A 25,449-nucleotide genomic window follows, 5' to 3' on the forward strand; every position below is an offset into this window, starting at 1 on the left:
CTCCCAAAGTGCTGAGATTACAGGCATGAGCCACCGCGCCTGGCCAATTTTAATGAAGTTTTGTTGAAACACAGCCCTTGTCTTTGACTGCTTCTGTGCCATAAAGTCAAAGTCAATAGTTGTGACAGAAACCATAATGCTTGCAAACCGTAAAACATTTACTCTCTTGCCTTTTACAGAAAACGTTTGCAGACCCCTAAGCTCCATAAAGCTCAGTAAAGTCTTACAGGGAGCACAGAGATTCAGCCTGGACAGAGTCTCTGGGGTTCAGAGAGGCCACTGAGGGGAGTTAGATAAAGCTCAGTGGATGAATAAAACAACTCAGGGCAACAGGACATCAGAGATATGAGCATGGAGAGTAGCTGTGGACCCTGAACCCCTACAACAAGCAGCCTCTTAAGCTCAGTGCCTGCCAGGTGTGTCCCGTTACTTTCTGGGCCTTCCCAGTTCCATGAGGCTTAGCTCTCTGAATTCCTGAGGGAATACCCTGAACTGACACCCTCCAATACTAGTGAACCTGACATTCAGATGCATTGGACAATTGGGCAGGTCTGCACAGCCAGCGTGGACTCCACCTCTTTGCCTCCATTTTCACATTCCACTAGAACACAAGAGAAGTCTCTTGCACAATTTTTGCTCACTGTATTGTTAGTATTGTTATTTTTTTGATGTCATAGAAAATGGAAATTTTTGTTCATTTCCTGTTTCCCAGAGAGTTCAAAAAGCAATTGAGCAATTGAATTTTTGTTTATTGATCCAGCAAGTTGGTAAGCTAGCTTGTTAATTCTTAATTTGTCTATAAATGTTTTGATATATTATATAGGTACAACCGTATCATGTGAAAACAATGACAGTTTGGTTTATCCTTTTCTGATTCTTGTATCTCTTATTTCTTGTTTTAATGCACCAGCTAGGACCTGCAGAACAAGATGACTGGAAATAGTGATTCTGGGCATCCCCATCTGATTCCTAATCAGAAAATGAAAGCTTCTAACACTTCACCATTGAACTTTTTTTTTTTTTGAGACAAGGTCCAGGGTCTTGCTCTGTTGTGGGGGCTGAAGTACAGTGGTACATAGCTTACTACAGCCTCAACTTCCCAGGCTCAGGCGATCCTGCCACTTCAACCCCCCAAGTAACTGGGACCACCATGCCTGGCTAATTTTTTTATTTTGTAGAGACGGGGTCTCCCTATGTTGCCCAGACTGGTCTCAAACTCCTGGACTCAAGTGATCCTCCCACCTTGGCCTCCCAAAGTGCTGGGATTACAGGCATGAGCCACCTGCACCCAGCTGAACATATTTACTCTTTCTATTCCTAACTTGCTATAAATTAAAAAAATAATAATAATAAAACCACCATGCCCAGCTAATTTTTAAAAGTATCTGTAGAGACCGAGTCTTGTGCTGTTGCCCAAGCTGGTCTCAAACTCCTGGGCTGAAGCAGTCCTTCTGCCTTGGGTTCCCAAAGTGCTGGAATTACAGGCGTGAGCCACCAAAAGACAAAAGACTTTGTCTTTTCAATTTCTCTTCTATCTAAAGTATGTCTTCTGCCAGGCGAGGTGGCTCATACCTGTAATCCCAGCACTTTGGGAGGTCGAGGTGAGCGGGGGCCAGGAGTTTGAGGCAAGCCTGGCCAAAATGGTGAAACCCCTTCTCTACTAAAAATACAAAAATTAGCCAGGCATGGTGGCAGGCACCTGTAATACCAGCTACTCAAGAGGCTGAGGCAGGAGAATCACTTGAACCCAGGAGGCGGAGTTTGCAGTGAGCCAAGATCACGCCACTGCACTCCAGCCTGGGTGAGACTCTGTCTTAAATAAATAAATAAATAAAATTTAAAAATAAAGTATGTCTTCATTTCTAAAATTGTTTTTCATGTCTTATCTCTTTTTTCTTGTACAATTTCACCAAAGGTTTGCTTGTCTTATTTATATATTTGTTTTCGACTTTTTTAATTTCTGTTTAATTTTTTTTTTTTTAGACAGAGTCTTGATCTGTCACCCAGGCTGGAGTGCAGTGATGTGATCTCGGCTCACTGCAACCTCCGTCTCCCAGGTTCAAGTGATTCTCCTGCCTCAGCCTCACTAGTAGCTGGGACAACAGGTGTGCCTGCACGCCACCACGCCTGGCTAATTTTTTTGTATTTTTAGTAGAGACAGGGTTCCACCATGTTGGCCAGTGGGGTCTGGAACTCCTGACCTCAAGTGATCCGCCTGCCTCAGCCTCCCAAAGTGCTGGGATTATAAGTGTAAGCCACAGTGCCTTGCCTAGTTCTGTTGTTCTTGTTCTATTTTCTTAACTTTAGTACTTAACACATTAATTTCAGCCTTTCTGTTTTTCCAACATAAGGATTTAAGGCTACAAATTTCTCCTTATGTACTATGTTTACTATAGTCCACAAATTTCCATATATTACAAATTTCAAATAATATTCAATATTTTTATTACAATTCAATTTTAAGGATTTTCTGATTTCTTATGGTATCTTCTTTAACTAATTTAAAAGTGTTTTACATTTTCAATTTTTTTTTTTTTTTTTTTTTTTGAGGCGGAGTCTCGCTCTTGTCGCCTGGGCTGGAGTGCAATGGCACGATCTCGGCTCACTGCAAGCTCCGCCTCCCGGGTTCACGCCATTCTCCTGCCTCAGCCTCCCGAGTGGCTGGGACTACAGGCGCCTGCCACCACGCCTGGCTAATTTTTTGCATTTTTAGTAGAGACGGGGTTTCATCGTGTTAGCCAGGATGGTCTCCATCTCCTGACCTTGTGATCCACCCGCCTCGGCCTCCCAAAGTGCTGGGATTACAGGCGTGAGCCACCACACCCGGCATTTTCAATTATTTCTTTTTTTTTTTTTTTTTTTTTTTTTTGAGACTGAGTCTGGCTCTGTCGCCCAGGCTGGAGTGCAGTGGCCGGATCTCAGCTCACTGCAAGCTCCGCCTCCCGGGTTCATGCCATTCTCCTGCCTCAGCCTCCCGAGTAGCTGGGACTACAGGCGCCGCCACCTCGCCCGGCTAGTTTTTTGTATTTTTTTAGTAGAGACGGGGTTTCACCATGTTCACCAGGATGGTCTCGATCTCCTGACCTCGTGATCCACCCGTCTCGGCCTCCCAAAGTGCTGGGATTACAGGCTTGAGCCACCGCGCCCGGCCCAATTATTTCTTATATACCCTTTAATTATGTTGTAGACATACAATGTGGTATGTATGTTACTGGCTCTTTTGTATTTGAGACTTTTTTTTTTTTTCTCTCTTTCTTTTTTGAGGCAGAGTCTCACTCTGTCGCCCATGCTGGAGTGCAGTGGCCAGCTGATGGCCCACTGCAGCCTCAACCTCCTGGGCTCAAGCAATCCTCCCACCTCAGCCTCCCAAGTAGCTGGAACTACAGGCATGTGTCACTGGCCCTGGCTGATTGTTTAATATTTTTTTGTAGCGATGGGATTTTGCCATGTTGTCTAGACTGGTCTCAAATGCCTGGGTTCAAGTGATCTGCCAGCGTCGGCCTCCCAAAGTGCTGTGATCACAGGCATGAGCCACCGTGCTGGGCCTGTATTTGAGACTTCGTTTGTAACTTTAGAAGGTGGTTAATATCTCTAAATGCTCCATATGTGCTTGAGAAAAAACAAACAAACAAAAAAAACCTAGTTGTTAGGTTAAATCTTTTTTTTTTTTTCGAGACGGAGTTTTGCTCTTGTTGCCCAGGCTGGAGTGCAATAGCACAATCTCAGCTCACCACAACCTCCACCTCCCAGGTTCAAGCGATTCTCCTGCCTCAGCCTCCCGAGTAGCTGGGATTACAGCCATGCACCACCACACCCAGCTAATTTTGTATTTTTAGTAGAGACAGGGTTTCTCCATGTTGGTCAGGCTGGTCTCAAACTCCTGGCCTCAGGTGATCCGTCCGCCTCGGCCTCCCAAAGTGCTGGGATTACAGGCGTGAGCCACTGTGCTCAGCCAGGTTAAATCTATTAAATCAAACCTGTTAATTGTGTTGTTCAAAACAAACACATAAAAAACTGCTTGCATGCTTTTGTATTTGAGACTTTTTTTCTCTTTCCTTTTTTGAGACAGTGTCTCACTCTGTCGCCCAGGCTAGAGTGCAGCCCTTTATTCAAGAAAAATATAACCTACTTGAAGGCTGCACAGGACATAGCTTGGAGAAGAGAGAGGCTGAAGGTCTCTCTAGACCAGTCAGGGGTGGGGAAGAGGAGGAGTATAAGCCTTGTCTGAGGAAGAATGCTAGAATATAGGGGCTTAGGGGGAAAGCAGGGATAGAGGACCACTCTAGGTTGGAGGTCTGCTTTAAGCATGTTGTAGGGCACCAAGGAAAGATGTCTAGTAGGCAGAGGGGTATGTAGGAGAGGCCTGGGTTGCAGTCTTAGATCTAGGCATCATGCTGATGGGTGAAATCATGTGCAAGGACAAAAATCACTTAAGGGAGTGCAGTGAGAAAAGGGCCAGAAATTGTGGTCTAAGACACTCCTGAATGGTAAATCAGACATTTAGTAACCTGCTCTATTAATACACATACGACTATGTCTCACTTTTTAAGGATTTATCAGTGGCCTAAGGGGTGTGACTAAGTCCTACCTTGCTACCATTGTCAGCCTATTCCAAAATGTCTGTCCTCCTTCTGTCATCATGCCCACTAGGCATCCCTTTTTGTCTTGGGCATTGTTCAGTGTCCCAGGCCCCTTTTGACTAAGAAGGTAAAACTTAACCCCAAATCAGTTCATCCCAGAGCAGATTATAGCCAGTGGAAAGTGCAGGGGGCAGGTGGCACCACAAACAACCCTGATCTACTTAACTGTTTTGCCTGCCACCTGGCCTGTCCCAAAATGAAGTCATTCCTTTTCAGCATGTAGGTTTCAATGGGCTGGATTTCTGGGCCATTCACTGGCCTCACTGCCACCCCACCCAGCTGATGGAATGGTAGGACTGTGATAGTGCTGCTGGGTGGAGAGGAGCTCACACCCAGGAGGGGCTGAGGTTAGACATCAGGAGGGACTTTGCTGGTTTCACCTGGGTGAGATTATATGAGAGGTCAATGTCCCAGGATTCTTGGGATTCCCCGAGGACGTGAGAAGAGAAGACAAGAGTTGTCTTGTGTCCAAAATAAGGGAGGAAGGTGGACCACATTTGCATTATGGTGCCACATGATGCCTTGTATTTTTCTGTTCCCTTCACTGACTGGGAACTCTCGTAAGGGGAGAAGAGAGAGAGAGAAGAGAGAGAAATATATTTACCTAGTGCTTTGCAGCTTACAGAATATTTTTCCATCCTTTAACCTTTCAGATTCAGTTTTCTGGAGTAAAATGAGCATAGCAATAGTCATCACTTTACAGGGTTATTGGCAAATCAGATAAGGCCATGTAAGACAGTGAGTACAGGGGTGGCTGGCCCAAGTAACGTTGTTATTCACTAGTTCAGTGAATAACAAGTTTCACGACCCACGCGGTTGTCAGGGCAAGTGTGACTATCCCTGCCTTACAGATGAGTGGCGCTGCGACGGAACGAGCCTGGCTCAAGGTCACCCGGACACGGGGCAGTGGCGTGGGTCTGACAGGCAGTCTGGTCACCCACCCGCCAGGACGCAGAAGCGCAGAGCAGTGGGGCTGTGCGCCCGCCAGGGGGCGCGCGGACCGGGTGACCTCACCGGCTCCGCTTCTCGCGGCGGGATGGGGCAGGGGCCTGGTCCCCGTCGCCCCTCTCGCCGTCCCCAGCCCCATGGTTCTCCGCTGTCCGCGGGGTTTAGGGACCCGCGTGGTAGTTCACGCTGGAAATATCTGGAGTAGGGGAAGTGAGGCTTGGGTCTCGAAGCTTCCGGGGACTGGAGATACGGGGGAGGGGAATGAACGCAGGTGGGAAGCAGCCTGGAATAGGCTAGGTGGGGGAACGTGCGGTGCGGGGAGGGCCGTCCTGAGGCTCATCCTGATAAGTGATGGCACCACGTAGCTCTGGGGACCTCGCCTCCTGCATCCGTGCTCTCCCGCACGCTTAATTTACTTAAGTCAACACATATGTCATATCTTTGTAAGGACGAGGAGGCGGGGCCTAGGGGAGGAGTGACTAATCCGGGATCACAGCTGGTACGGGGCAAGCCCAGGAGAGAGGACAGAGGCCTTCGTGGCGCCCTGCTGACTCACATTTAGCAGTCACCCTGCAGTCTGGTGCCAGAACGCCAACTTGCTCACTTCCAGCGAGCACCAGGACTGCCAAGGATGCAGAAGACTCTGAGTGGGCACGTCCTCTCCCTGGGAGCATCTACGCAGGAAGCCAGGTCATACTGAGATGAGCCAGAGGAGTCCAGGCCGGACACAGGGCCACTGATGAGGTTGGGGCCAGGGGGAGTTGGGCTCTGCCCATTTCCACCCTTAGTGCCAACCTGCCCAGGAAACAGTTGGTCCCCAAGGGTTTGGGGGGATACTAACAACCTGGCCTCTGAGTCAGATCTGCTGGCTGACCTGCGGACTGCCACTCTTCCTGTGTGTGAAGACTTGGCTTCCAGGCAGGGCTTGCTGGACAAACAGGCCTATTTCCTTAAGGTGACTGCATTTTTCTGTTTACATCCATTTTGAATTACTGTCATAGTTTAACTCTAGTTAAACTTTAACTGGGGGCCGGGTGCGGTCACACCTGTAATCCCAGCACTTTGGGAGGCAGAGGTGAGCAGATCACGAGGTCAGGAGTTCGAGACCAGCTTGGCCAAGATGGTGAAACCCCGTGTCTACTAAAAATACAAAACATAGCCAGACGTGGTGGTACGTGTCTGTAATCACAGCTACTCAGGAGGTGGAGCCTGTAGTATATCTTGGCAAGGACAAGATCATGCTACTGCACTCCAGCCTGGGTGACAGAGCAATACTCCATCTCAAAAAAAACCAAAAACACTTTAGCCAGGCATGATGGCTCACGCCTGTAATCCCAGCACTTTCGGAGGCCAAGGCAGGAGGATTACCTGAGGTCGGCAGTTTGAGACAAGGCTGACCAACATGGTACAACCCCATCTCTACTAAAAATACAAAATTAGCCAGGCGTGGTGAGGCATGCCTGTAATCCCAGCTACTTGGGAGGCTGAGGCAGGAGAATTGCTTGAACCTAGGAGGCGGAGGTTGCGGTGAGCTGAGATTGTGCCATTGCACTCCAGTCTGGGCAACAAGAGTGAAACGCCATCCCACCCCCCACCACCAAAAAAAGTAAAAACAAAAACTTAACTGGGGTTCTTTTGTCAAACACTTTCCCAGCCCTGGCTTTATATTGCCTCCACCATGGTATTTCCATATTCACCTCAAAGAATAGATAAACAGATACATTCTGACTCATGGATTATACCTAAGGCTTCATTTCTATTTTCCAGGATGGTTGATTACTACGGCTCTTAGCTTTTCAACTGTTTAAAGCCCCAACATTTCATCATAAAAGATTAAATAAGAGGGACATTCCTGTGTTGCAATGGCAGCCACTCCAGGGATAGCAGTTGAAATATTGACTGTTTTGAGCAGAAATGTGACATGGAAGGAAGGTGATGACCAGCAGCAAGTCAGGGCAGCCAGGGATATCTGGTGGATTTTCATGCTCAGCCCTCTCTACTTTACAGGCAGCAAGGTGCTAGCAGGAAGGTGGAGGACCCAGAAGAGACCCCTGCTCCCCAAAGGGTAGGGCCTGCGAGCACCCACTTGGGGTCGGGAGCCATCCCTGCAGCTGAGTGGGCAGGAGGCCTAGGAGCTGCTTTTCCTAACCTCCTCACCCTCTCCAGGTTTACCTGTGAAAACACTGAGGTCAGGAGAATGGAAGAGACTGACATTTTTTAGCATTTGTGTTTTAAAATTTTGGGGAGAAAATACTCTAGTAATTTCCTTCAACATCAATTTAAGTACAGGAAGGGAGAAAGGAACTGTATCCTAGTTTTTCCTTTCAAATCAGTGCTGGGGTTGAGAGGAACCTACTTAGCATCCCCACCTCTATCCCAGGGTCACAAGCAAGGCCTGCTACCACATGGCTGGAGTGGGGCATGTGAGGACTGTGGAGATGAATTCTGCCTTGGGATAAGGCACGTGCCATCAAGCCAACATTTTCCAAGTACCTCTGGGAGGCAGGTATGACATAGTTTGAAAAGCCAAAATAGGAGTAAAAAGTACACCCTAAGCTCAAAAACATGACAGTGGTAGCTGGAGTAAGATAAGAACAAGATAGAAGTCACAACATTATGAAAGCTCTGAGGTGCAAAGAAATTGCACAAACTGGCTGTCGGTGGTGGAGGATCAGAAAACACTCAGGACACAGACGCATGCTCCAGAGAGCAAGCAGCACCTGCTAGATTCGCTTTCAGATTATTCTTGTGGCCATGTGTGGAATGGACTGGAAGAGACCTGGAAGTCCCAATGGGTCAGGCAGGAGGTGGTAAAGCAACCTTAGGAAGAAATACAGAATTCTGAGGCACCGCTGGTGCTGAGGAAGGAAACCCATAGGGCTCTTTGGGGCTTGGGTACAATGAGAGGACTGAGGACAAGAAAGAGCTCAGGTTTGTACGTTCAGCTTGACTTACTGCCAAACAGCACTGCAGACTGGGGGAAGGATACTCAGGGAACCCCTCAGCTTTTGAACCTGATCCAAAAGGAATGCCTTGTTTTCCAGCACCTCAGATAAATACTCTGGTCTGACAAATGATTAATAGCATATGAACTTCAGTTCCCAGTGCCCTGGTATACTTAGCTACTCCATTAGGGCTTCAGAGCTCATCAAAGAGCCTTAAAAATGCGCTAACAGCCCTTAATGAGGCCTGAAGTTCTCAATTAAATTAAACTCCAGTGAGAAAGGAAGGACTGACAAAGGTGCCAACTCTGTAGCCATCCGCCGGCCGGGGCTGAGTGAGCAGCCCGCACTTAGAATTCAGGAATGTCTCCTGCTTTCTGGGAGGAGTCTGAGACTCGTGGGAGGGTAGGGGGTGCAAATTGCAGGGGTGCTGCACTGTGGCCAGAGCTCTGGTCCCACTTCCAGTCAGGAGGTCATTCTTGAGATGGGAGTCCCAGTGGCAGGGCCCTCTCCACTGAGACACTCTCATAGTTCCATATCAACCCACTCCTCCCTAGGCCAGAGTTTGGGTTGAGAAGGGGAGGGTTGGTTTCACTGTGTGGACACACAGGCCCCTTGTTCCCCAGGAAGTCTGGCAGGCTGAGCTTTGATGTCAGGGCTGGTTGCCAGGTAGGGGAGAACCCTCAGGCCTCAGCCTCTTCCTGCCTGGTGGTGTGGGAGTGCGGCCAGGAGCTGGCCAGTTTTGTAGAGTTCATTGCTGGGGCTGGGGACAGAGTGGAGGGGGTGGCAGTGAAGACAAAGGAAAGATGGGGAGCTATCTCCATCCTCTGTCCTATGAAGCAAAGAAAAACCTGTTCTCTCTGTCTTGGCTAATAGTCTTGGTGTTCTGGTTCTAGGCCTGTCCCTCCCCTATGGCCCCAGCAGGGGGCATTGCAGCCCCTCTGAGGCCAGGAGGACTACCCACCCCCCCTCCCCACCCTCGGGCCCTTGGACCCAGGTCCAGTCCTGGCCAGGGCCCAGCTGGGTCATGCTCATCTCCCGGACTCAGGCTGCCAGCCCTCTACCCACTCCAGGGCATGAAGCCACGGCTGGAGGACACAGGGAGCCAAGGAGAAAAAAACAAGAAAGCTTTATTTGAATCAGAGAGCCTCTGAAGGCACCTGGTTTCTGTCAAATATATTTTAAAAAAAGGCAGTAACGTGGCAACTGTACAGGGTACATGATGGGTAGGAACTGGGCATGGGGAGCTGGGAGGGGGACATGGAGAGAACACAGAGGAGGCGGCGCAGGGGAGAACGGAGGGAGGGGGTATATCAGGTCAAACCATACAACGGTCAGACCCAGCTCCTAGCCACCCCGGGACAGGCGGACAGTCTGGCAGACACTGACACAGACACACAGACACACACACAGACACACACACAGACACACACACAGAGACACACACAGACACACACACAGACACACACACAGACACACAGACACACACACAGACACACACACAGAGACACACACAGAGACACACACAGACACACACACAGAGACACACACAGAGACACACACAGACACACACACAGAGACACACACAGACACACACACAGACACACACACAGACACACACACAGACACACAGACACACACAGACACACACACAGAGACACACACAGAGACACACACAGACACACACACAGAGACACACACAGACACACACACAGAGACACACACACAGACACACACACAGACACACACACAGACACACAGACACACACACAGAGACACACACAGAGACACACACAGACACACACACAGACACACACACAGACACACAGACACACAGACACACACACAGACACACACGTGTTCTCCAAGCCCAAGAGCCTCCGCTGGCCTGCACGAGCAGGGATCAGTCAGAGCCAAGAGTGGAGAAACTCAAGCAGATGCCGAGGCTACACCCCGTCCCTCCACTCTGAGCCCCAAGCCCACAATGTCCCCACTGTCTGTCCAAAGGCTCCCTCTCCAGGGCCTGGAGATCTGGGCCCAGCACACGCCGTGGAAAGCAGAAGTCAGTTAGAAGAAAAACCTCCAGACCAGTGAGGCTCACGCCTGGCAGAAGGAAGGGCAGAAGGCAGACAGGGAGGGAGGCAGGCAGTCCTTCTGTCCATCCATCCTTTGTCACACAATCGCCCGGAACAGGAAGGAGAAAACAGCCCCCAGTGCCAGACCCAGACACAGGAAGAAGGCCATGATGGCTCCTGCGGTCTCCGCCTCAGCCGGCTTCACTTTCCTAAGTGGGGAAGGAAGGGCACGGCTACCTCATAATGGCTGTACCCCAGCCCAGAGCCTCTGGCTGGAAGGAGGGGTGGGGTGGGGTGACATGACTGTCGAACCTCATTCTGCTGATCAACCCATCCTAGCTGCCTAACCCCAACCTGGCTTCTCCTCCTTGAGGGAATGTGTATGGTGGGGTTGTCTTTCACTCTTTCCTGCGAGCCCGTCTCCACCTACACCCAAGTAAGCCTGGACACCCACCTCCACTACAGTCACTATCCCCTCAGCCTAGGAGCCCCTCCTGAGCCATCTCTCCTTTCAGCTCTGGGAGCAGGGACTCTCCTTTTGCCCTCCCTCTACTGAGTGTCCCCTACTGGAACTCTAGATCCTGTCTGATGCCAGCAAGTTCCCTGCCAGCCCTACTCACTTGGGCCCGAAGCACATGCAGAGGCTGGCGAGGTAGCCGTTGGAGAAGGCAAAGGCGGCCATGAAGAAGATGAACCAGGCATCGTGCTCGAAGACCACAGTCAGGTAGTGGCGGGGCTTGATGTTGCACAGCAGCAGCAGCGGCACAAACACCAGCCGGGCCAGCACCAGGCTTGGCAGCCAGCGGCTGTCCTTCCCGGGCTGTAGGCACCAGGCAGGGCCTCAGCCCAGGCCACCACCCCAGGGCACAACCAGGCCCCCAAGGATCCATCTGGGGCCTCTCAGGACCTGAACTGAAACCTCAAAGCCTGGTTCGCCTTAGGGGGTTACTCTTGAAAGGGGCATGGTGGAACCTTCTGGAATGCTGGAAATATTCTATATCTCGATCTGGGCAGGTATGCATATATATATATTCATTAAGTTGTACACTTAAGACTTGTACTTAACTATACATAAATTATGCCTCGACTTTAAAACAAATGGTCCCCTTACTACCATACTTTCTTGGGTTCCCTCTCTGGGTCCAGGCTGGACTCTTACTTCCCACAGGGGCCTGGGGCCCTCTTCCTCCACTTACCCACATGAATACAGCTGTGAGGCTCCGGCCCAACCAGTCAAAGATATTGAAAGTCAAGAAACAGGACACAGGAATGAAGTAACGTTCTGGAAGAGGAGACGAATGGGTGGTTATCAGGCTCACAGAGGCAGGTATAGCAAGCCTAACCTTCACTGGGCCTCAGCTTCCCCAACAGTAAAATGGAGAAGATGCTTCCAGCCCAGGGAAGGGCAAATGGACCCAGGAAATGGGGAGAAGGTGACCCAGGCTCCCTCTCTTCCCTACTTCCAGCCCAGCTCAAGATCCTGTCTGTTCCCATCCTGGGAACCTGTGGCCTCCTCACCCCAGGTGCTGCTGCCTGCAATGCTGGACTTGACCTCAACAGTCACGGCTGGAAACATCCCAATGGTGATAGTGAAGATGAAGCAGACAGAGAAAGCCAGGACTGAGATCTAGATAGAAGGGGTAGAGTCACCCAGGTGCCTGTGTCTTCATGGTGGCTGTGCATTAAAGAACCACGGATCCAGGCCGGACACGGTGGCTCACGCCTGTAATCCCAGCACTTCGGGAGGCCAAGGTGGGTAGATCACCTGAGGTCAGGAGTTTGACACCAGCTTGACCTGGTGAAACCCCGTCTCTACTAAATACAAAAAATTAGCTGCGTATGGTGGCATATGCCTGTAATCTCAGCAACTTGGGAGGCTGAGGCAGGAGAATCACTTGAACTCGGGAGATAGAGGTTACAGTGAGTGGAGATTGTGCCATTGCACTCCTGCCTGGGCAACAAGAATGAAACTCTGTCTCAGAAAAAAAAAAAAAAAAAGGAACCACGAACCCCACCCCTGGCATGCACACATGGGGGGCACACACGCACACACAAAAGAATCCAGGAGTGACCACTCTCAGGTCAGAAAGGGAGGAGATGGGTGGCAGAGGGAGGGAGCAAAAGGAGGAGAGAGAGGACAAGAGGTAGAAGGTAGGATAACCTTCCCTACATACATTTTTCAGGATGGCTTTGATAGAGTGGCTTTCGTTGGTGGGCTGAGAGTTGGAAACTGAAACTCCAGACTCCTCTTTGCCTGCTCTTGGCTCCTCTCCTGCGGGGTGGAAGAATCTCCAAGTTGTGGGGAGGACAGAGCAACAGAAGACAACACAAACATTCCCCAAAAGGGCTGGGATCACTAGAAAGTAGACGCCTCCTTAACCAGTCCCAAACCAGTCCCAGCCGCACCCTAACCCTAAACCAGACCTCGCCTCCAAATCCCTACAGCTCAAGTCCCGGGGGCCTGGCCTCTCCCAGGAGCCTCAGGTCATGTTATTCCTCACTGAGGAATCTGAAATTGCTTCCCACTGCCTTTAGTCCAAACACCTCAGGCGTTCAAGGTCATCCAGGATCTGCCCCCATTTTATCATTGCCGGCCCTTATTTCCTATTGTCTTCCTCTCCCCACCCCAGTCCTTCGGTCCTCCTCTGGCTCAGGGCTGCTAGCTAACACAGCACTCATCTTTGTTCTCTTTGCTCGTGCTCTCCCCCGCCTGGTATACCATCCTCCACCCCAGCTTCCTCAGGCTCTTCAGACCTTTGCTAATGAGGTCCAACTTGGTCTCCTGCTCCCCGGGTCCTTCGAGCTTGAGCTGCTGGTAGTAGCGGTAGAATTCCTATCAAGTAAGGGAGACGGGGGAGGTGGATTCACAGGCAGAATCTCCAGAATCCCAGCCTCCTTCAGGTTTTGTCCTTAGAACACCCCAGACCTGTATACCCCAAACCCCAGCTCCCTCCATTTACTCACCAGGCGGGGCAGGCCCAGGTAACAGATGATGGTCAAAATGATAACAGCACAGGCCGTGATAAAGTAGCCAAAGGCACTTTCTGATAGCTCCGAGCCACCTGGGGTGGTGTCAGTGATCAGAGATAGGCCCCATCCCTTCTCCCCACCACACCAGGGCACTGGGCAGGTAGACAGCCGGACTTACTGGCAATAGCGCAGATCATGGCCACGGAGGCAAAGAAGCCTGCTAGGCCCTGGCCACTCATGATGGGGGCCGTGTAGCTGGCAGGCAGGAGGCCAGCCAGACCAAACAGGCTGCCCTGCAGGATGGCACCAAACGCTGGGGAAACAGGGTGGGCATGAGCAGGGGAGCTAGGGTTGGCGGTTGGGGGTGCCCAAGAAGACAGGTCCCTGTGATTCCTACTTTACTCTCGGTGGGCCTTGAGGCTGAGCTGCCCTTCTCTCTGCCCCCTCCCAGCCCTGGTCCAGGCCCACTCAGGCCTCTGAATCCCAACTGCTCACAGCATCCACTCCCTTCAGGCAGAGGCTGGGCTTCTCTCTGGCTAACAGTGGGTCTGAAAAAAGAGTGGGAGTAGTTGGGCACGCCTCCTCCCACAGGCCCCCTCCTGGCCCAGCTTACAGTTAATGAGTACGATCTTGATCATGGTGATGACAAAGAAGGGCAGAGCATCCAGCTGCACCTTCACCAGGATGGCAGTGATCAGAAACACCAGCAGGATGGCCACCAGGCTGCCCAGGATCCGTATGGACTGAGGGATCCTGCCGGGAGAGGCCAAGGGTGGCAGAAACAAGTGGGCAAAGCTGGGGCTCAGCCAAGGGGGTGCAAGACACAGTGAGGGTCAGGCTGGGGGCTGGGGAGGGGGTGGGCACTCACCTCTGATGCAGGAAGGAGTTGAGGTAGGTGAATAACAGCAGGGGCAGCATGGCACATAGGGTCATGACATTGTTGAAGATGACACTGAGAGAGTTCCGCTCAGGCAAGGGTGCTGCAGGGGCGGCTGACGCCTGGGCGTCCTTGCTCAGTTCAGCAGTGACCAAGGACACATTCTGGGACATGTCCAGGCGGTTTGTGAAATACTGCAGAAGTTGCAGAGAGGAGTGTTGAAATCTCTCTCCCTGTGCCTACCAGCACAGAGTCACATCCTGCAGGCACAGTGGGCAATGCCCCATGGAGCCCAGTCCCTCTGGCCTCACCTGAGTGGCCGTCATGAAAAAATTCCATGGGAGCAGCGTTCCCAGACCCAGCATGAAGAAGATAAGCCAGACAGCTTTGTATCTGCAATGGAGGAGGAAAGAGGGGCCAAGTGACGCACCATCCTGCCCCATTCCACGATGAGCCCCAGGGAAGCCCCTGTCCATCCTCAGTCTCTCTAGGTCCCAGGGCATCTGTGTTTGTGTCCATTTGCATGTGTCCTCTTACGGGTGTGGGGGGAGAAAAGGGTACACGGCTTGTTGGAATTCGGGGTGGGGAGGGGGTCAGGGTCATAGGACTGAATGGCATGGCTGACAGGACCATAGTTATCAGTCCTGGAAGGCCTGGGGGACTCTGCAGGCTGGGAACCAGTGTGACCCACACATCCGGAGATGGTTTTAGAAATCCTGCCGAAGGGCTGAGGGCGGGTGGATGAGTGAGAAAGCAAGCAGCAAGTGTCTTCCACCCCCACCAGGCAGGCTGGAAGTAATTATGCTGTCTGGTCAGGGACTGTGTTGCTCCCCAGAGAGGATTCTGAGGTTGAGAAACTCCCATACTATTCTGAACCTACAGGGGCAGGCGGGCGGGGTGCCTCAGGGCCGCTGTGAAGAGAGGGCCTTAGAGCTGTTTTCTTCCTGGCCAAACAGAACTTTGTAGTTCATACCACCCAGGGCAGGCCAGGAGGTATGGGGCCACTGGAGATCATCTGGGCCTCAGGGTATAAATAAGGGCTGCCCTCCTTTGGCCAGGGAAATGCCCCAGGCCCTATACTTCAAGGCCCTTCCGGGTCAGGCTAGCTTCTCCCAGGTAGGCCTTGCCTGAAAGCTGAGTAACCCCAGCCCAGCCCATGCAGATCTCCCGTTGGGTCTGCACACCCTCCCCAGAGCCAACACCAGCTCTGTTCAGAGATGGCAGGGATAAAGCCCAAGGCAGTGAGAAGACAGGCCTGGCCAGAGTGCAGGAGCCTGGACGGCTGGCAGGCCTCACACAGGGATGGAGTGGTGAGTGCCCCACGTGAGCACGTCTAAGTTAATGCAACTGCAGTCCCCCAACCCCCTCATATACACGCTTCCCTTGGAGAAGCTAAAGGCTTGGTTCGGAGGCCCAGAGTGGAAGGAAAAACTCCCGAAGTCACAAAGGAGAGAGGATCGGGGCAGGGGGCGCTGTGAAATGACTGAGCTGTGCAATGAGGCAAATGGAGACAGCGAGGGCTTCAGGGAACTGCCCACAGGAGAGCAGAGGTGGGGATAGACTGGGCAGGCAGCCTGGGAATGAAACACAGGAGGCAGGGAAGCACCCTGGGGCCTGGACTTACTGCCATGCCTCCTTAAATTCCCTTACTTCTAGATCCACTTCCTGGGAAGTAGATACTTTTAGTTCTATTTTACAGGTTGGAAAACAGTCCCAGAGACATTAAGCTACATGCTCAAAGCTCCCACAGGCACAAGTGGCCTAGTTTCATAGCCTTTGGCACAGGAGGGAGATGAGATGGGTAGGGCAGACGTGATGGGTTTCTGGGGCCTCAGCTGGAGGGAAGGACAGAGCCTGATGCTTTGAAGGAGCTTTGGATCTCAGGCATCACTTCCTCAGCCTTCTTGGGTCCCAGATCCCTTTAAGAAATTGAATTAAGCTACAGCCTCTTCTTCCAAAATACATATTCACAGTCATAACTGCAAGTCTAACTTGATTGGGAATTCACAGGCTCCAGAGGCGGGGAATTGAGAAGATCAGATCAAGAATCAGGGTGGGCCAGGTCATCTAAGGCAGAGGCCCAAGGGCAGTTCTGCCAGATGTGCATTGGAAGGAGGGGTGAGGCAAGTATCTCCCCACAGTGGTGGCGGGAGGAGCCAGAAGCCGCTGACTGGAAAGCAACAGTGGAAATACAGACACGCCAGGGAGGGACTGCTGCCCACGCACCCTGCCCTTCCCGCAGACCCCCCAGCCAGCACCCAGCCAAGGCACAAGGGGTCTCCGCCCCTGATGCAGACCTGACTCATAGCTACCTGGCTAGAAGGCCAGCCAGCAGTGGCAACCCCCAATTCCAAAGGACACCGCACCCAGATCCCTGAAAACCCATTCCCTGGATCCACAGCCCAGCCCCCTACTCCTTACCTGTCCTGAGGCTGGTGACTGGTTGTCATGGCGATGATGTTCTCGGTTTTGCCTGGCTGACAGCTCCCTCCCTCAGGGGCCTGCTGGGGGCAGGAACAGTGTAAGGCCCTGTCTTGGCCCTGCCACAGGCCTCCTCAGGCTCTTAGGGGGAGAGGGGGCAGGGCTGACAAAACAGGCCAGTCGAGGAGGTCCACTAAGACCCCCTCTGTACCCTGCCCTCAGGACCACTCAACTTGACCCCCACCCAGCCCCCTGGCCCAGCAGGCCAGTCCTGCACGGCCCCCCTGCCTGCTCAGACTCTACCTGGCTCCCGGCCTGGCCGCTGCCACCGCTATTTTTATCCAGCAGCCGAAGCAGTTTATAAGCTGGGAAACAGGAGGGTGGAGAGCAGGAGGGAAGGAGGAGGAAAGATGATGGGAGGGAGGGAAAGACAGTCAAAGAAGGCAGGGAAGAGGACGAGAGGGGTCAGGGACAGTGATGACAAGGGAAGGAGGGAGACAAATGGAGGAGACACAGCAAAGAGGTCGGGGGAGGAGGAGGAGGAAGGACACAGAGCAGGCAGATCTGCAGCAGCTGAGACAACGGCGATGATGGCTGAGGCCAAACCAGAGGCTCCCCAGGCCCCTCTCCACAAGTCTGGTCTCTCCACCCTCCCTGGGAAGCCCCTGGATTCATGGCCAGAGTGGGGCTGTCCTCTCCTGGAGGCACCCCAGATTCCAGCTTCTCTGCTGTTGGCACCTTAACCTTTCTTTCCAGCCACTGCCCAGGAGCTTCCTAGTTGCTGGCTGGTTTTCCAGGAAAATATTTCATAATGGATGTGGGGGTACAGCCCTTCCTCCTCCCACCTCCTGACCCTAGGGTCACCTAGTCCTCCCTTAGTTCCTCTGTCACAGGCTCCTGTCCTCTTCCCCTTTCTGAGAGTGACCTTGTAAAGAAGATTGGAGGTGTGGATCCCAAAGCTCCTATCCTTCTGCCTCAGCGTCCCTCTCCTGCTCCCTATTTGTGTAGGGGAAGACCCCCGGCACCACCCGATTCAACACTTTTCCCATTGGATGGCATGTTAAGCCAGGCAGATGTGCACTGACACATCCCCCACACTCAGGCCTAGCTGGGCCCAGGCCTTGCTGTTTGGGGTGAAAGGACAGCTTCCCCTCCCTCCCTTTCTGGGCACTTACCAGGTGCCCAGACTGGCCAGCGGAAGGGTCAGAGCAGAGCGAGCCTGGGCAGTCCCTAGGAGGTGCTCCTAGTTCAGGCTCAGGCAATGGGCCTTGTCCACGGGCTCCTGGGTGCGGATCCAGAATGAAAAAGGTGGCACAGGGCATATCAGGAGAGAGTCCCTCAGGCTTCCTGGGGCCCCATTCTGAGAAGGCTTGCAAGCAAAGAAGCAGAAGCACACCCAGGAGATAAAAAGCCACCCCTGTCGCTTGGGAGATAAGAGAACAGGGAGTCTCAGCAGGGGAGCTCTCACAGGTGCAGCATTGCTCCAGGGCCCACTCAGACAAACAGTAGCAGCTGGGCACCATGAGACATTCTATGGGCTCTCCCAGTTCCCTGTAGCTCCTCTCAACCCTCGCTGGGGAAACTCCAAGCTCTCCGAGGTCCTCCTCGGCCCCTCAGCCCACACCTCCAGATGGAGGCAGAAGGATTCCTGCAATCACCCCTTCAACAAATATTTACTGAGGACCTCTGCATGCTAGCCAGGCACTGTCCTAGGCACCAGAGTGGTGAATAACCATATTTACATTTTCTAGGGGCCGGGCGCGGTGGCTCAAGCCTGTAATCCCAGCACTTTGGGAGGCCGAGGCGGGTGGATCACGAGGTCAGGAGATCGAGACTATCCTGGCTAACATGGTGAAACCCCGTCTCTACTAAAAATACAAAAAACTAGCCGGGCGTGGTGGCGGGCGCCTGTAGTCTCAGCTACTTGGGAGGCTGAGGCGGGAGAATGGCGTGAACCCGGGAGGCGGAGCTTGCAGTGAGCCGAGATCACCCACTGCACTCCAGCCTGGGAGACACAGCGAGACTCTGTCTCAAAAAAAAAAAAAAAAAAATACATTTTCTAGGGAGATGAAGGCAAGAGGGCATTACTGGGGTGGGGGTGGGGGTGGGGGAAAGGCTCAGGTCTCAGGTTTTCTTTTTCCTTTTTTTGAGATGGAGTTTTTGCTCCTGTTGCCCAGGTTGGAGTGCAATGGCACAATCTTGGCTCACTGCAAATTCTGCCTCCCAGGTTCAAGTGATTCTCCTGCCTCAGCCTCCTGAGTAGCTGGGAATACAGGCTCCTGCCACCACGCCTGGCTGATTTCTGTATTTTTAGTAGAGACGGGGTTTCACTATGTTGACCAGGCTGGTTTGGAACTCCCGACCTCAGGTGATTCACCCACCTTGGCTTCCCAAAGTGGCTGGGATTACAGGCATGAGCCACCGCACCCTGCCTAGGTCTCAGGTTTTCTATTCGGTAGTAAGGACTCTTCCTTTAGGTTCTTACCTCATACCCGCATACCCTGTACTCCACCCCACAGGCAAGATTCCTGGAAGTAAAGGGCAGGTGCAACTTCAAAGCAGATGGAGGCCTGGGGTGGGGAGAATAGCTCCTGTTCTCCTGGGTAAAACTGGCTTGGGCTTAGAGAAGAAGTATTTATTTCTTCCCTATCCCCCAGCTACACCCCTGCTCTCTCTGTTCTCAGGAGTTCCCATTCCAGTCTTGGGCACAATTCAACTCCACCACGGGCAGCCCTCTCCTCCTGCCCATATCCTAACATTCAGCTGGCCAGCCTTCGTGTTTTGCTCGTCTGCCTTTGCCCAGCAGCAAACAGGGATCTGATACCAGCTCAGAGCATCCGGTGTCCCTCCAACTATGCCTTGGCCTGCTGAGGTGGGCCCCTGAAAGCAGCCACCAAATTGAGTACCTCCCTGCCTCCAGACTCCCAACACCTCTCCTGCAATTCTCCACTCCCAGGATCTCATATGCGGCCAGCCACTATCTGCAGATCTCTCGTCTTTTCCTCACAACCACCCATAAGCTAGTACTAGCACTGAATAGATTGGGCCAGCTGAAGTTCAGAGAGGTTGAGTAACTTGCCTGAGGTCACAGAGCTGGTGAGTGGAGGAGCTAGAATCCAAATTAAATGTTCAAGCTCCTTTTGGAATGGAGAGAGGTATAAAAGCTGCTTCTCAGCTAGCCCTGTAGACTGGGAGGTGGGGGGGAACTCTGATCCAACTAAAGGGAAAAATGAGGTGGAGACCAAGATCATTCCCAGCCTGACTTGAGTGTCAGGCACCTCAGCCCCGCCCCATCACACACATCCTGGCATGGGGAGCTAACACAAGCAGGAGGAAAGTTGAAGGGTCTGGAGGCCACCGAGAGGAGTAGGCAAAAGGACGACAACGGGGCTGGAGAGAGACCCCTAGAGGTGTGAGAGCAGGGTTGGAGCCAGCCTTGACCTACGACTGCTCTCTCCTGGTAAGCAAAGCCGAGGAGTGTGTGTCTTCGCCCTCTCATACACTCTGACAGTAAAGCAGTAAATGAGGACGTGCGCTGGAAGGAGACGCCAGGGATACGACTTTAGCCAGTAAAAGACCCAGGTTAAAGAGACAGCCCCGCACCTCCGCTCGCGAGCCTCCATCCCCATCCCCATTCCCCTCCGCCAGCGCAGTCGGCGGCACGGCCCCTCCCTGTTACCGACCAGATCGATCGGGATCACCCGTCCACTCGCCTGCCCCTTACGGAGGTCAACGTGACCGCAGTCTGTTTCAGGCCCGGGAGACAAGCTGTCCAGCCCAGCTCGGGTCCCGGTCCCGGCAGGATCCTCTGGCTCCCTGGCCCGTGCGCGCCACGTGCTGCGCGTCTCCGCACGCTCCGCACTGGGGCCCCACCCGGCGATCCTTCTCCGGGTTGCGGAGCCTTCAGACCCGGCCTCCCTGCCCTCCGTGGCAAGCGGGCAGCGGCGTCTTCTGCCCTGGCGGTCCCCAGTCCCCGGCCCCGGGCAGCACCTGCCTGAGAAGCAGTGCTACCGCGCTGAGAACCGCGCGCTCTTCCTGCAGCTTCCCGCGCCCGCCGGGGCACATTCAAACCCGCCCTCCGCTGGGCCCGCCCCGCCCTGAGCCCACTGCCACCTCCCTCCCTACACCCGCGAGCCCGCGGCCCCGCCCCCGGCCCGCCCCGCCACCCCACGGCGACTCCGCGCGCTCTGCGGTCCCCACACCAAGCCCCTGCGCCCCCAGGGCCGCCTGGTGGTGTTATTTCGGTAGACAGGAACTCTTTGGGCCCTGCCACACCAAGGTTGTCCTTCGTGTGGGGCACATGGGGCTGGAGGGTACAGCCACACATTAAGGACCTGAGCAGACTCCCATAAAATCTATCTCGGGACTGTTCCATTTACACACCCGCTACTCAGAACGGCCCCGACGCCCTACGGCCCACTCCACCTCAGATGTTCCGTTATCTCTTCCCCAGCCCCGCCCACGCCGCGCTTCCTCCACACTGCACCTTTTTCCTCCCAGCGCCCTCCCTTTCAACGCCCCCTTCTTTCTTTCAGTCCCCCTCTTATTTTCCTTCAAAACTGCTTCTGTCCCCACCTCCCATTTTCTGTGACCAGCATGATGGTTTCCCCATCCCTGACACATCCAGTCCCAGCCACAGACACGCAAACACCACACCACCCACAACTTTGACTTGGAGGGGGTATGTGCCTCTGCCTGTGCTTGTGTGTGCGCGCGGAGGGGGACAGGGGCACAACCCTCCAACTCCCTCATAATTCACCCTTTCTAAATCCAGCACTTTGGAAAACTGAGGCACAGCTGGGAATGGGAAGAGAAAAAGCCAGGAACAGCCTGACATCCTGAGTGAATCCTATTGTCCCAGCCGTCCTGAGAGGCGGAAGCCTTGCTGATCACGTCCTCCACTAGCTGAGGAGGAAGGTGTGGGCGTGCTGAGGGGTGGTCCAGCAAGTCCCTCCAAGGGAGGGGGAGGGAGGCCCTCTCTTTGGTTGAGCAATAAATGGGGTGGGGTGGGGTGCACTCCCTGCCCTTCCAGCAGCACTCAGTGCTAGAGCGTGATCCTAAGGCTGGAAAGGTCCTGAGGAGAAAATCCAACCCACGCTGCTCACCCCATGCCCACTGACCCGAAGGGCTTGTCCCCTAGAGAAGCCACAGACACTGATTAACAATTGGCAGTACCTCACATCATAGGGATAAGGTAGTCCTATCCTGTCCCCAGAGAAACAGAGCCCTAAGGAGAGAGGTGGCTTTTCTACTTAGGGTCAGTGGCTCTCCCCAAGCTACTCCAGAATGGGTGTCCCCAGCCTTGTGTTTCCATGCCCCACAGAGATGACACACATATCCCTTCCCAACCCTCACCCACCCCACCCATCCCCCACATCCCCGCCAGCCCTAACCAGAGGGCAGGAAGATGGGTTTGGGTGGTGTTTTTCTAGGCACTGCTCCGTGACTTGAGAGTGGCTTCATGTCTGTCCACAACCCCCTAATTCCCACCCTCATGTTTGTCCAGTCTCTCTCTCTTCCTCTCCTAGCCCTCCTCTCCCCTCTGCCTTGGCCCCCTTCCTCGCTCCCCACCCTCCTTTCCTGGTCTCTGGGTCTGTGGGGGTGGCAGGGCTAGTGGTCAGAAGATCTGCCAGGCATGGCAAGGCTGGTGGCCAGTGGCTGCAATTGTGTACAAAGGGGACTGGAGGTGGAAGAAAACTGGAGGGAAGTGGTGAGGGTCTCAGGCCAGACTGGGGAAGGCTGGTTCCTCTCCCCACCCGCGCTGGGGCCCTGCTGGCTAGGCGGACGGCAACAGCCAGTGCTGTTATTGTTGGAGAGAAGTCCATCTGGCATCCATCCTGCTGGGCCCCTAGCCAGCACCCACACCCCTCTGTAGCCACCTCCCAAGCAGAGGAGGTTGCTGGGTGCCAGGGCCCCCTGCTGGACAGCCTGGGGAGCCCCAACTCACACAGGCCTTGCCTGGAGTTTTTCTAGCCAAACCTTGCCAGCTCTCTTCAGTCTCTGCCTGGTCTTCTGGCCTCTCTCCCTCCCTGAGCTCCCTCAGGTCTCTGTTGAAGGGGTGGGGTGGGAAGGGTTGGTCCTGCTGCACCCCTACTCTCCACCTTATCCACCACCCTATATGGGACGGTGGCTTGCCCCAGACTCCCTCTCCCACTTGGCAGGCCCCAAGCATGACTTACCACCTCACACACAGTCCTCTCTCTCCCCAGGCCTGTGTCCTCTCAGCTGTCACCAACAAGTCATCTGTGTTTGCTGAAAGTGTGTTTGTTTGGCCTGGGGGTTGGTAACCAGCACATGTCTCATGACTGTCTATGTTCTCAGTTGTGTTTGTGACTATATCTCCATGGCCTTGTGACAGGGCTGGGACTAGGGAGAGGCCAGTAAGGCACTTGCCAGGGGTGTAAAATGTAAGGGGGAGCCAAAAACCTCATTAATCAAGATAAATTTTAGGCCAAGAGCAGTGGCTCATGCCTGAAATCTCAGCACTCTGGGAGGCCGAGGTGGATCATTTGAGCCCAGGAGTTCAAGACCAGCCTGGGCAACACAGTGAGACCCCATCTCTACAAAAAAATTAAAATAAATTAGCCAGGCATGGTGGCTCGAGCCTGTGGTTCCAGCTACTCCAGAGGCTGAGGCGGGAGGTTCACTAGAGCCCAGGAGATCGAGGCTGCAGTGAGCCATCATCCTGCCATTGCACTCCAGCCTGGGCAACAGAGCAAGACCTTGTCAAAAAAAAAAAAAAAAAAAAAGATAAATTTTAATGTAACCAAAATAAGTTTTTTTGTTGTTTTTTTTTGTTTTTTTCCTTTGAGACAGAGTCTCACTCTGTCACCCAGGCTGGAGTGCAGTGGTGTGATCTCAGCTCACTGCAACCTCCACCTCCTGGGTTCAAAAGATTCTCCTGCCTCAGCCTCCTGAGTAGCTGGGATTACAGGCGTGTGCCACCATGCCCAGCTAATTGTTTGTTTTTTTTTTTTTTAAGTAGAGACAGGGTTTCACCACATTGATCAGGCTGGTCTCGAACTCCTGACCTTGTGATCCGCCCGCCTCAGCCTCCCAAAGCACTGGGATTACAGGCATGAGCCACCACGCCCGGCCCTTACCAAAATAAGTTTGTTTTTTTTTTGTTTTTTTTTTTTTGAGACAGAGTCTCACGCTGTTGCCCAGGCTGGAGTGCAGTGGCGCGATCTCGGCTCACTGCAAGCTCCGCCTCCCGGGTTCCCGCCATTCTCCTGCCTCAGCCTCCTGAGTAGCTGGGACTACAGGCGCCCGCCACCGCGCCCGGCTAATTTTTTGTATTTTTAGTAGAGACGGGGTTTCACTGTGGTCTCGATCTCCTGACCTTGTGATCCGCCGGCCTCGGCCTCCCAAAGTGCTGGGATTACAGGCTTGAGCCACCGCGCCCGGCCCCAAAATAAGTTTTAATGCAATGTCTACAAATCAAGATTCCATGATGCCAAGTGCAGTGGCTCACACTGTCATCCCAGCACTTTGGGAGGCCAAGGTAGAAGAATCACTTGAGCTTAGGAGTTCAAGACCAGCCTGGGCATAGTAGGGAGACTCTATCTCTTTAAAAAAACAAACAAACAAACAAACTAGCCAAGCATGTTGACACATGCCTGTGGTCCCCGCACTTTGGGAGGCTGAGGTGGGAGGATGTCTGGAGGATGACTTGAGTCCATGAGGTCGAGGCTGCAGTAAGCTGTGATCACACCACTGCCCTCCAGCCTGAACAACAGAGCGAGACTCGGTTTTTGTTTTTGTTTTGTTTTTAAAGACTCCATGGTGAATAAAACATCAAAAATTTTTAAGTAAAGACAGGTGTGGGTACTGGCTCGGGGTTCAAGAAGACTTAATTCTTTGTTCAGCTAGGTCTGGGCTGGTCTTCTAGCCTAATTTTCCACACCTCTTCCCCCTACCCTATGTTCCTGGGGCATCTGTAAGTGGTTGGGGAGTTTGGGGAGGCAGTCATCTAATAACGGCCTTTGAAGTCCCAGAAAGTGGCCCCGCATCCAGAAACCAAATATTCAGACTCCCCTAAGACGCTGTAGCCCAGCAGGTTCCCCTACTGGCCCCCTGTCCCACCGGGCAGCGTGGGAACAGCGCAGACCTCGCTCCCACCCCCAGATCCCCCGGCCCCGCCCAGCGCACCTGCTGAGACTGTGGAGCGGGCATCCGGACTTGCGGAGGACGGAAATTCCCAGGCCTGCGGGCCCCTAGTTCTCTCCCTCCTCACCTCGGGGCTGGGGCCATAGCCACGGCTGGAGAGCGCAGCCCGCGCCGGGCTTGACCGGTGCGGGCCGCCGGGCGGAAGAGAGGCTGCAACAGGCGACCCCAGCGCCCGCCCAGAGCTCCGCAGCCGGCTCTGTCCAGTCCTCACGGCTCGGGGGCGGGGAAAGCAGAGCCGACTCAGTGGGAGGGGCCCGTCGGGCCTGACTGGCGGCCGGCGCCTTTGGGCACCTGAGGCTTCGGAAAGGGACGGGGTTAGGGGCCCAGGGTCTCGGACTCCCTTCTCTCTACCCCTCCCCCTAGGTCGCCTCCCTGAGACCTGGGAGCACGTGCACTGGCTTTGAAGA

The 25,449-nt window shown here is 53.5% G+C and overlaps 1 protein-coding gene and 1 long non-coding RNA gene across 13 annotated transcripts; one reads left to right on the forward strand and one right to left on the reverse strand.

Moving 5' to 3' along the window:
* Positions 1-9,642: 9,642 nt before the first annotated feature.
* Positions 9,643-25,182, reverse strand: LOC105489543 (solute carrier family 29 member 1 (Augustine blood group)). Of its 12 annotated transcripts, none has more exons than XM_011754389.3 (14): positions 25,025-25,182; positions 18,049-18,155; positions 16,874-16,956; positions 14,764-14,845; positions 14,444-14,646; positions 14,189-14,328; positions 13,754-13,888; positions 13,570-13,667; positions 13,360-13,438; positions 12,780-12,877; positions 12,124-12,232; positions 11,802-11,887; positions 11,226-11,425; positions 9,643-10,814 (listed from the first exon to the last, which is right to left on the reverse strand). In XM_011754389.3, exons 3-14 carry the CDS (start codon positions 16,900-16,902, stop codon positions 10,703-10,705), a joined length of 1,371 nt encoding a protein of 456 aa, XP_011752691.1. In that variant the 5' UTR covers positions 16,903-16,956; positions 18,049-18,155; positions 25,025-25,182; the 3' UTR covers positions 9,643-10,702. The 12 variants fall into 12 exon arrangements, with proteins under 12 accessions (XP_011752691.1, XP_011752695.1, XP_070953087.1 ...); XM_011754393.3 differs by lacking the exon at positions 25,025-25,182 and adding an exon at positions 23,053-23,344; XM_071096986.1 differs by lacking the exon at positions 25,025-25,182 and adding an exon at positions 20,598-20,827 and having other exon boundaries at positions 16,874-16,953.
* On the forward strand, positions 11,480-12,307 carry LOC139363399 (uncharacterized). Its single transcript, XR_011623694.1, has 2 exons — positions 11,480-11,619; positions 12,072-12,307. It is a non-coding gene; the product is annotated as an uncharacterized lncRNA (long non-coding RNA).
* Positions 25,183-25,449: the final 267 nt, after the last annotated feature.

Source organism: Macaca nemestrina, chromosome 5 (genome assembly GCF_043159975.1).
Source record: "Macaca nemestrina isolate mMacNem1 chromosome 5, mMacNem.hap1, whole genome shotgun sequence".
Lineage (NCBI taxonomy): Eukaryota > Metazoa > Chordata > Mammalia > Primates > Cercopithecidae > Macaca > Macaca nemestrina.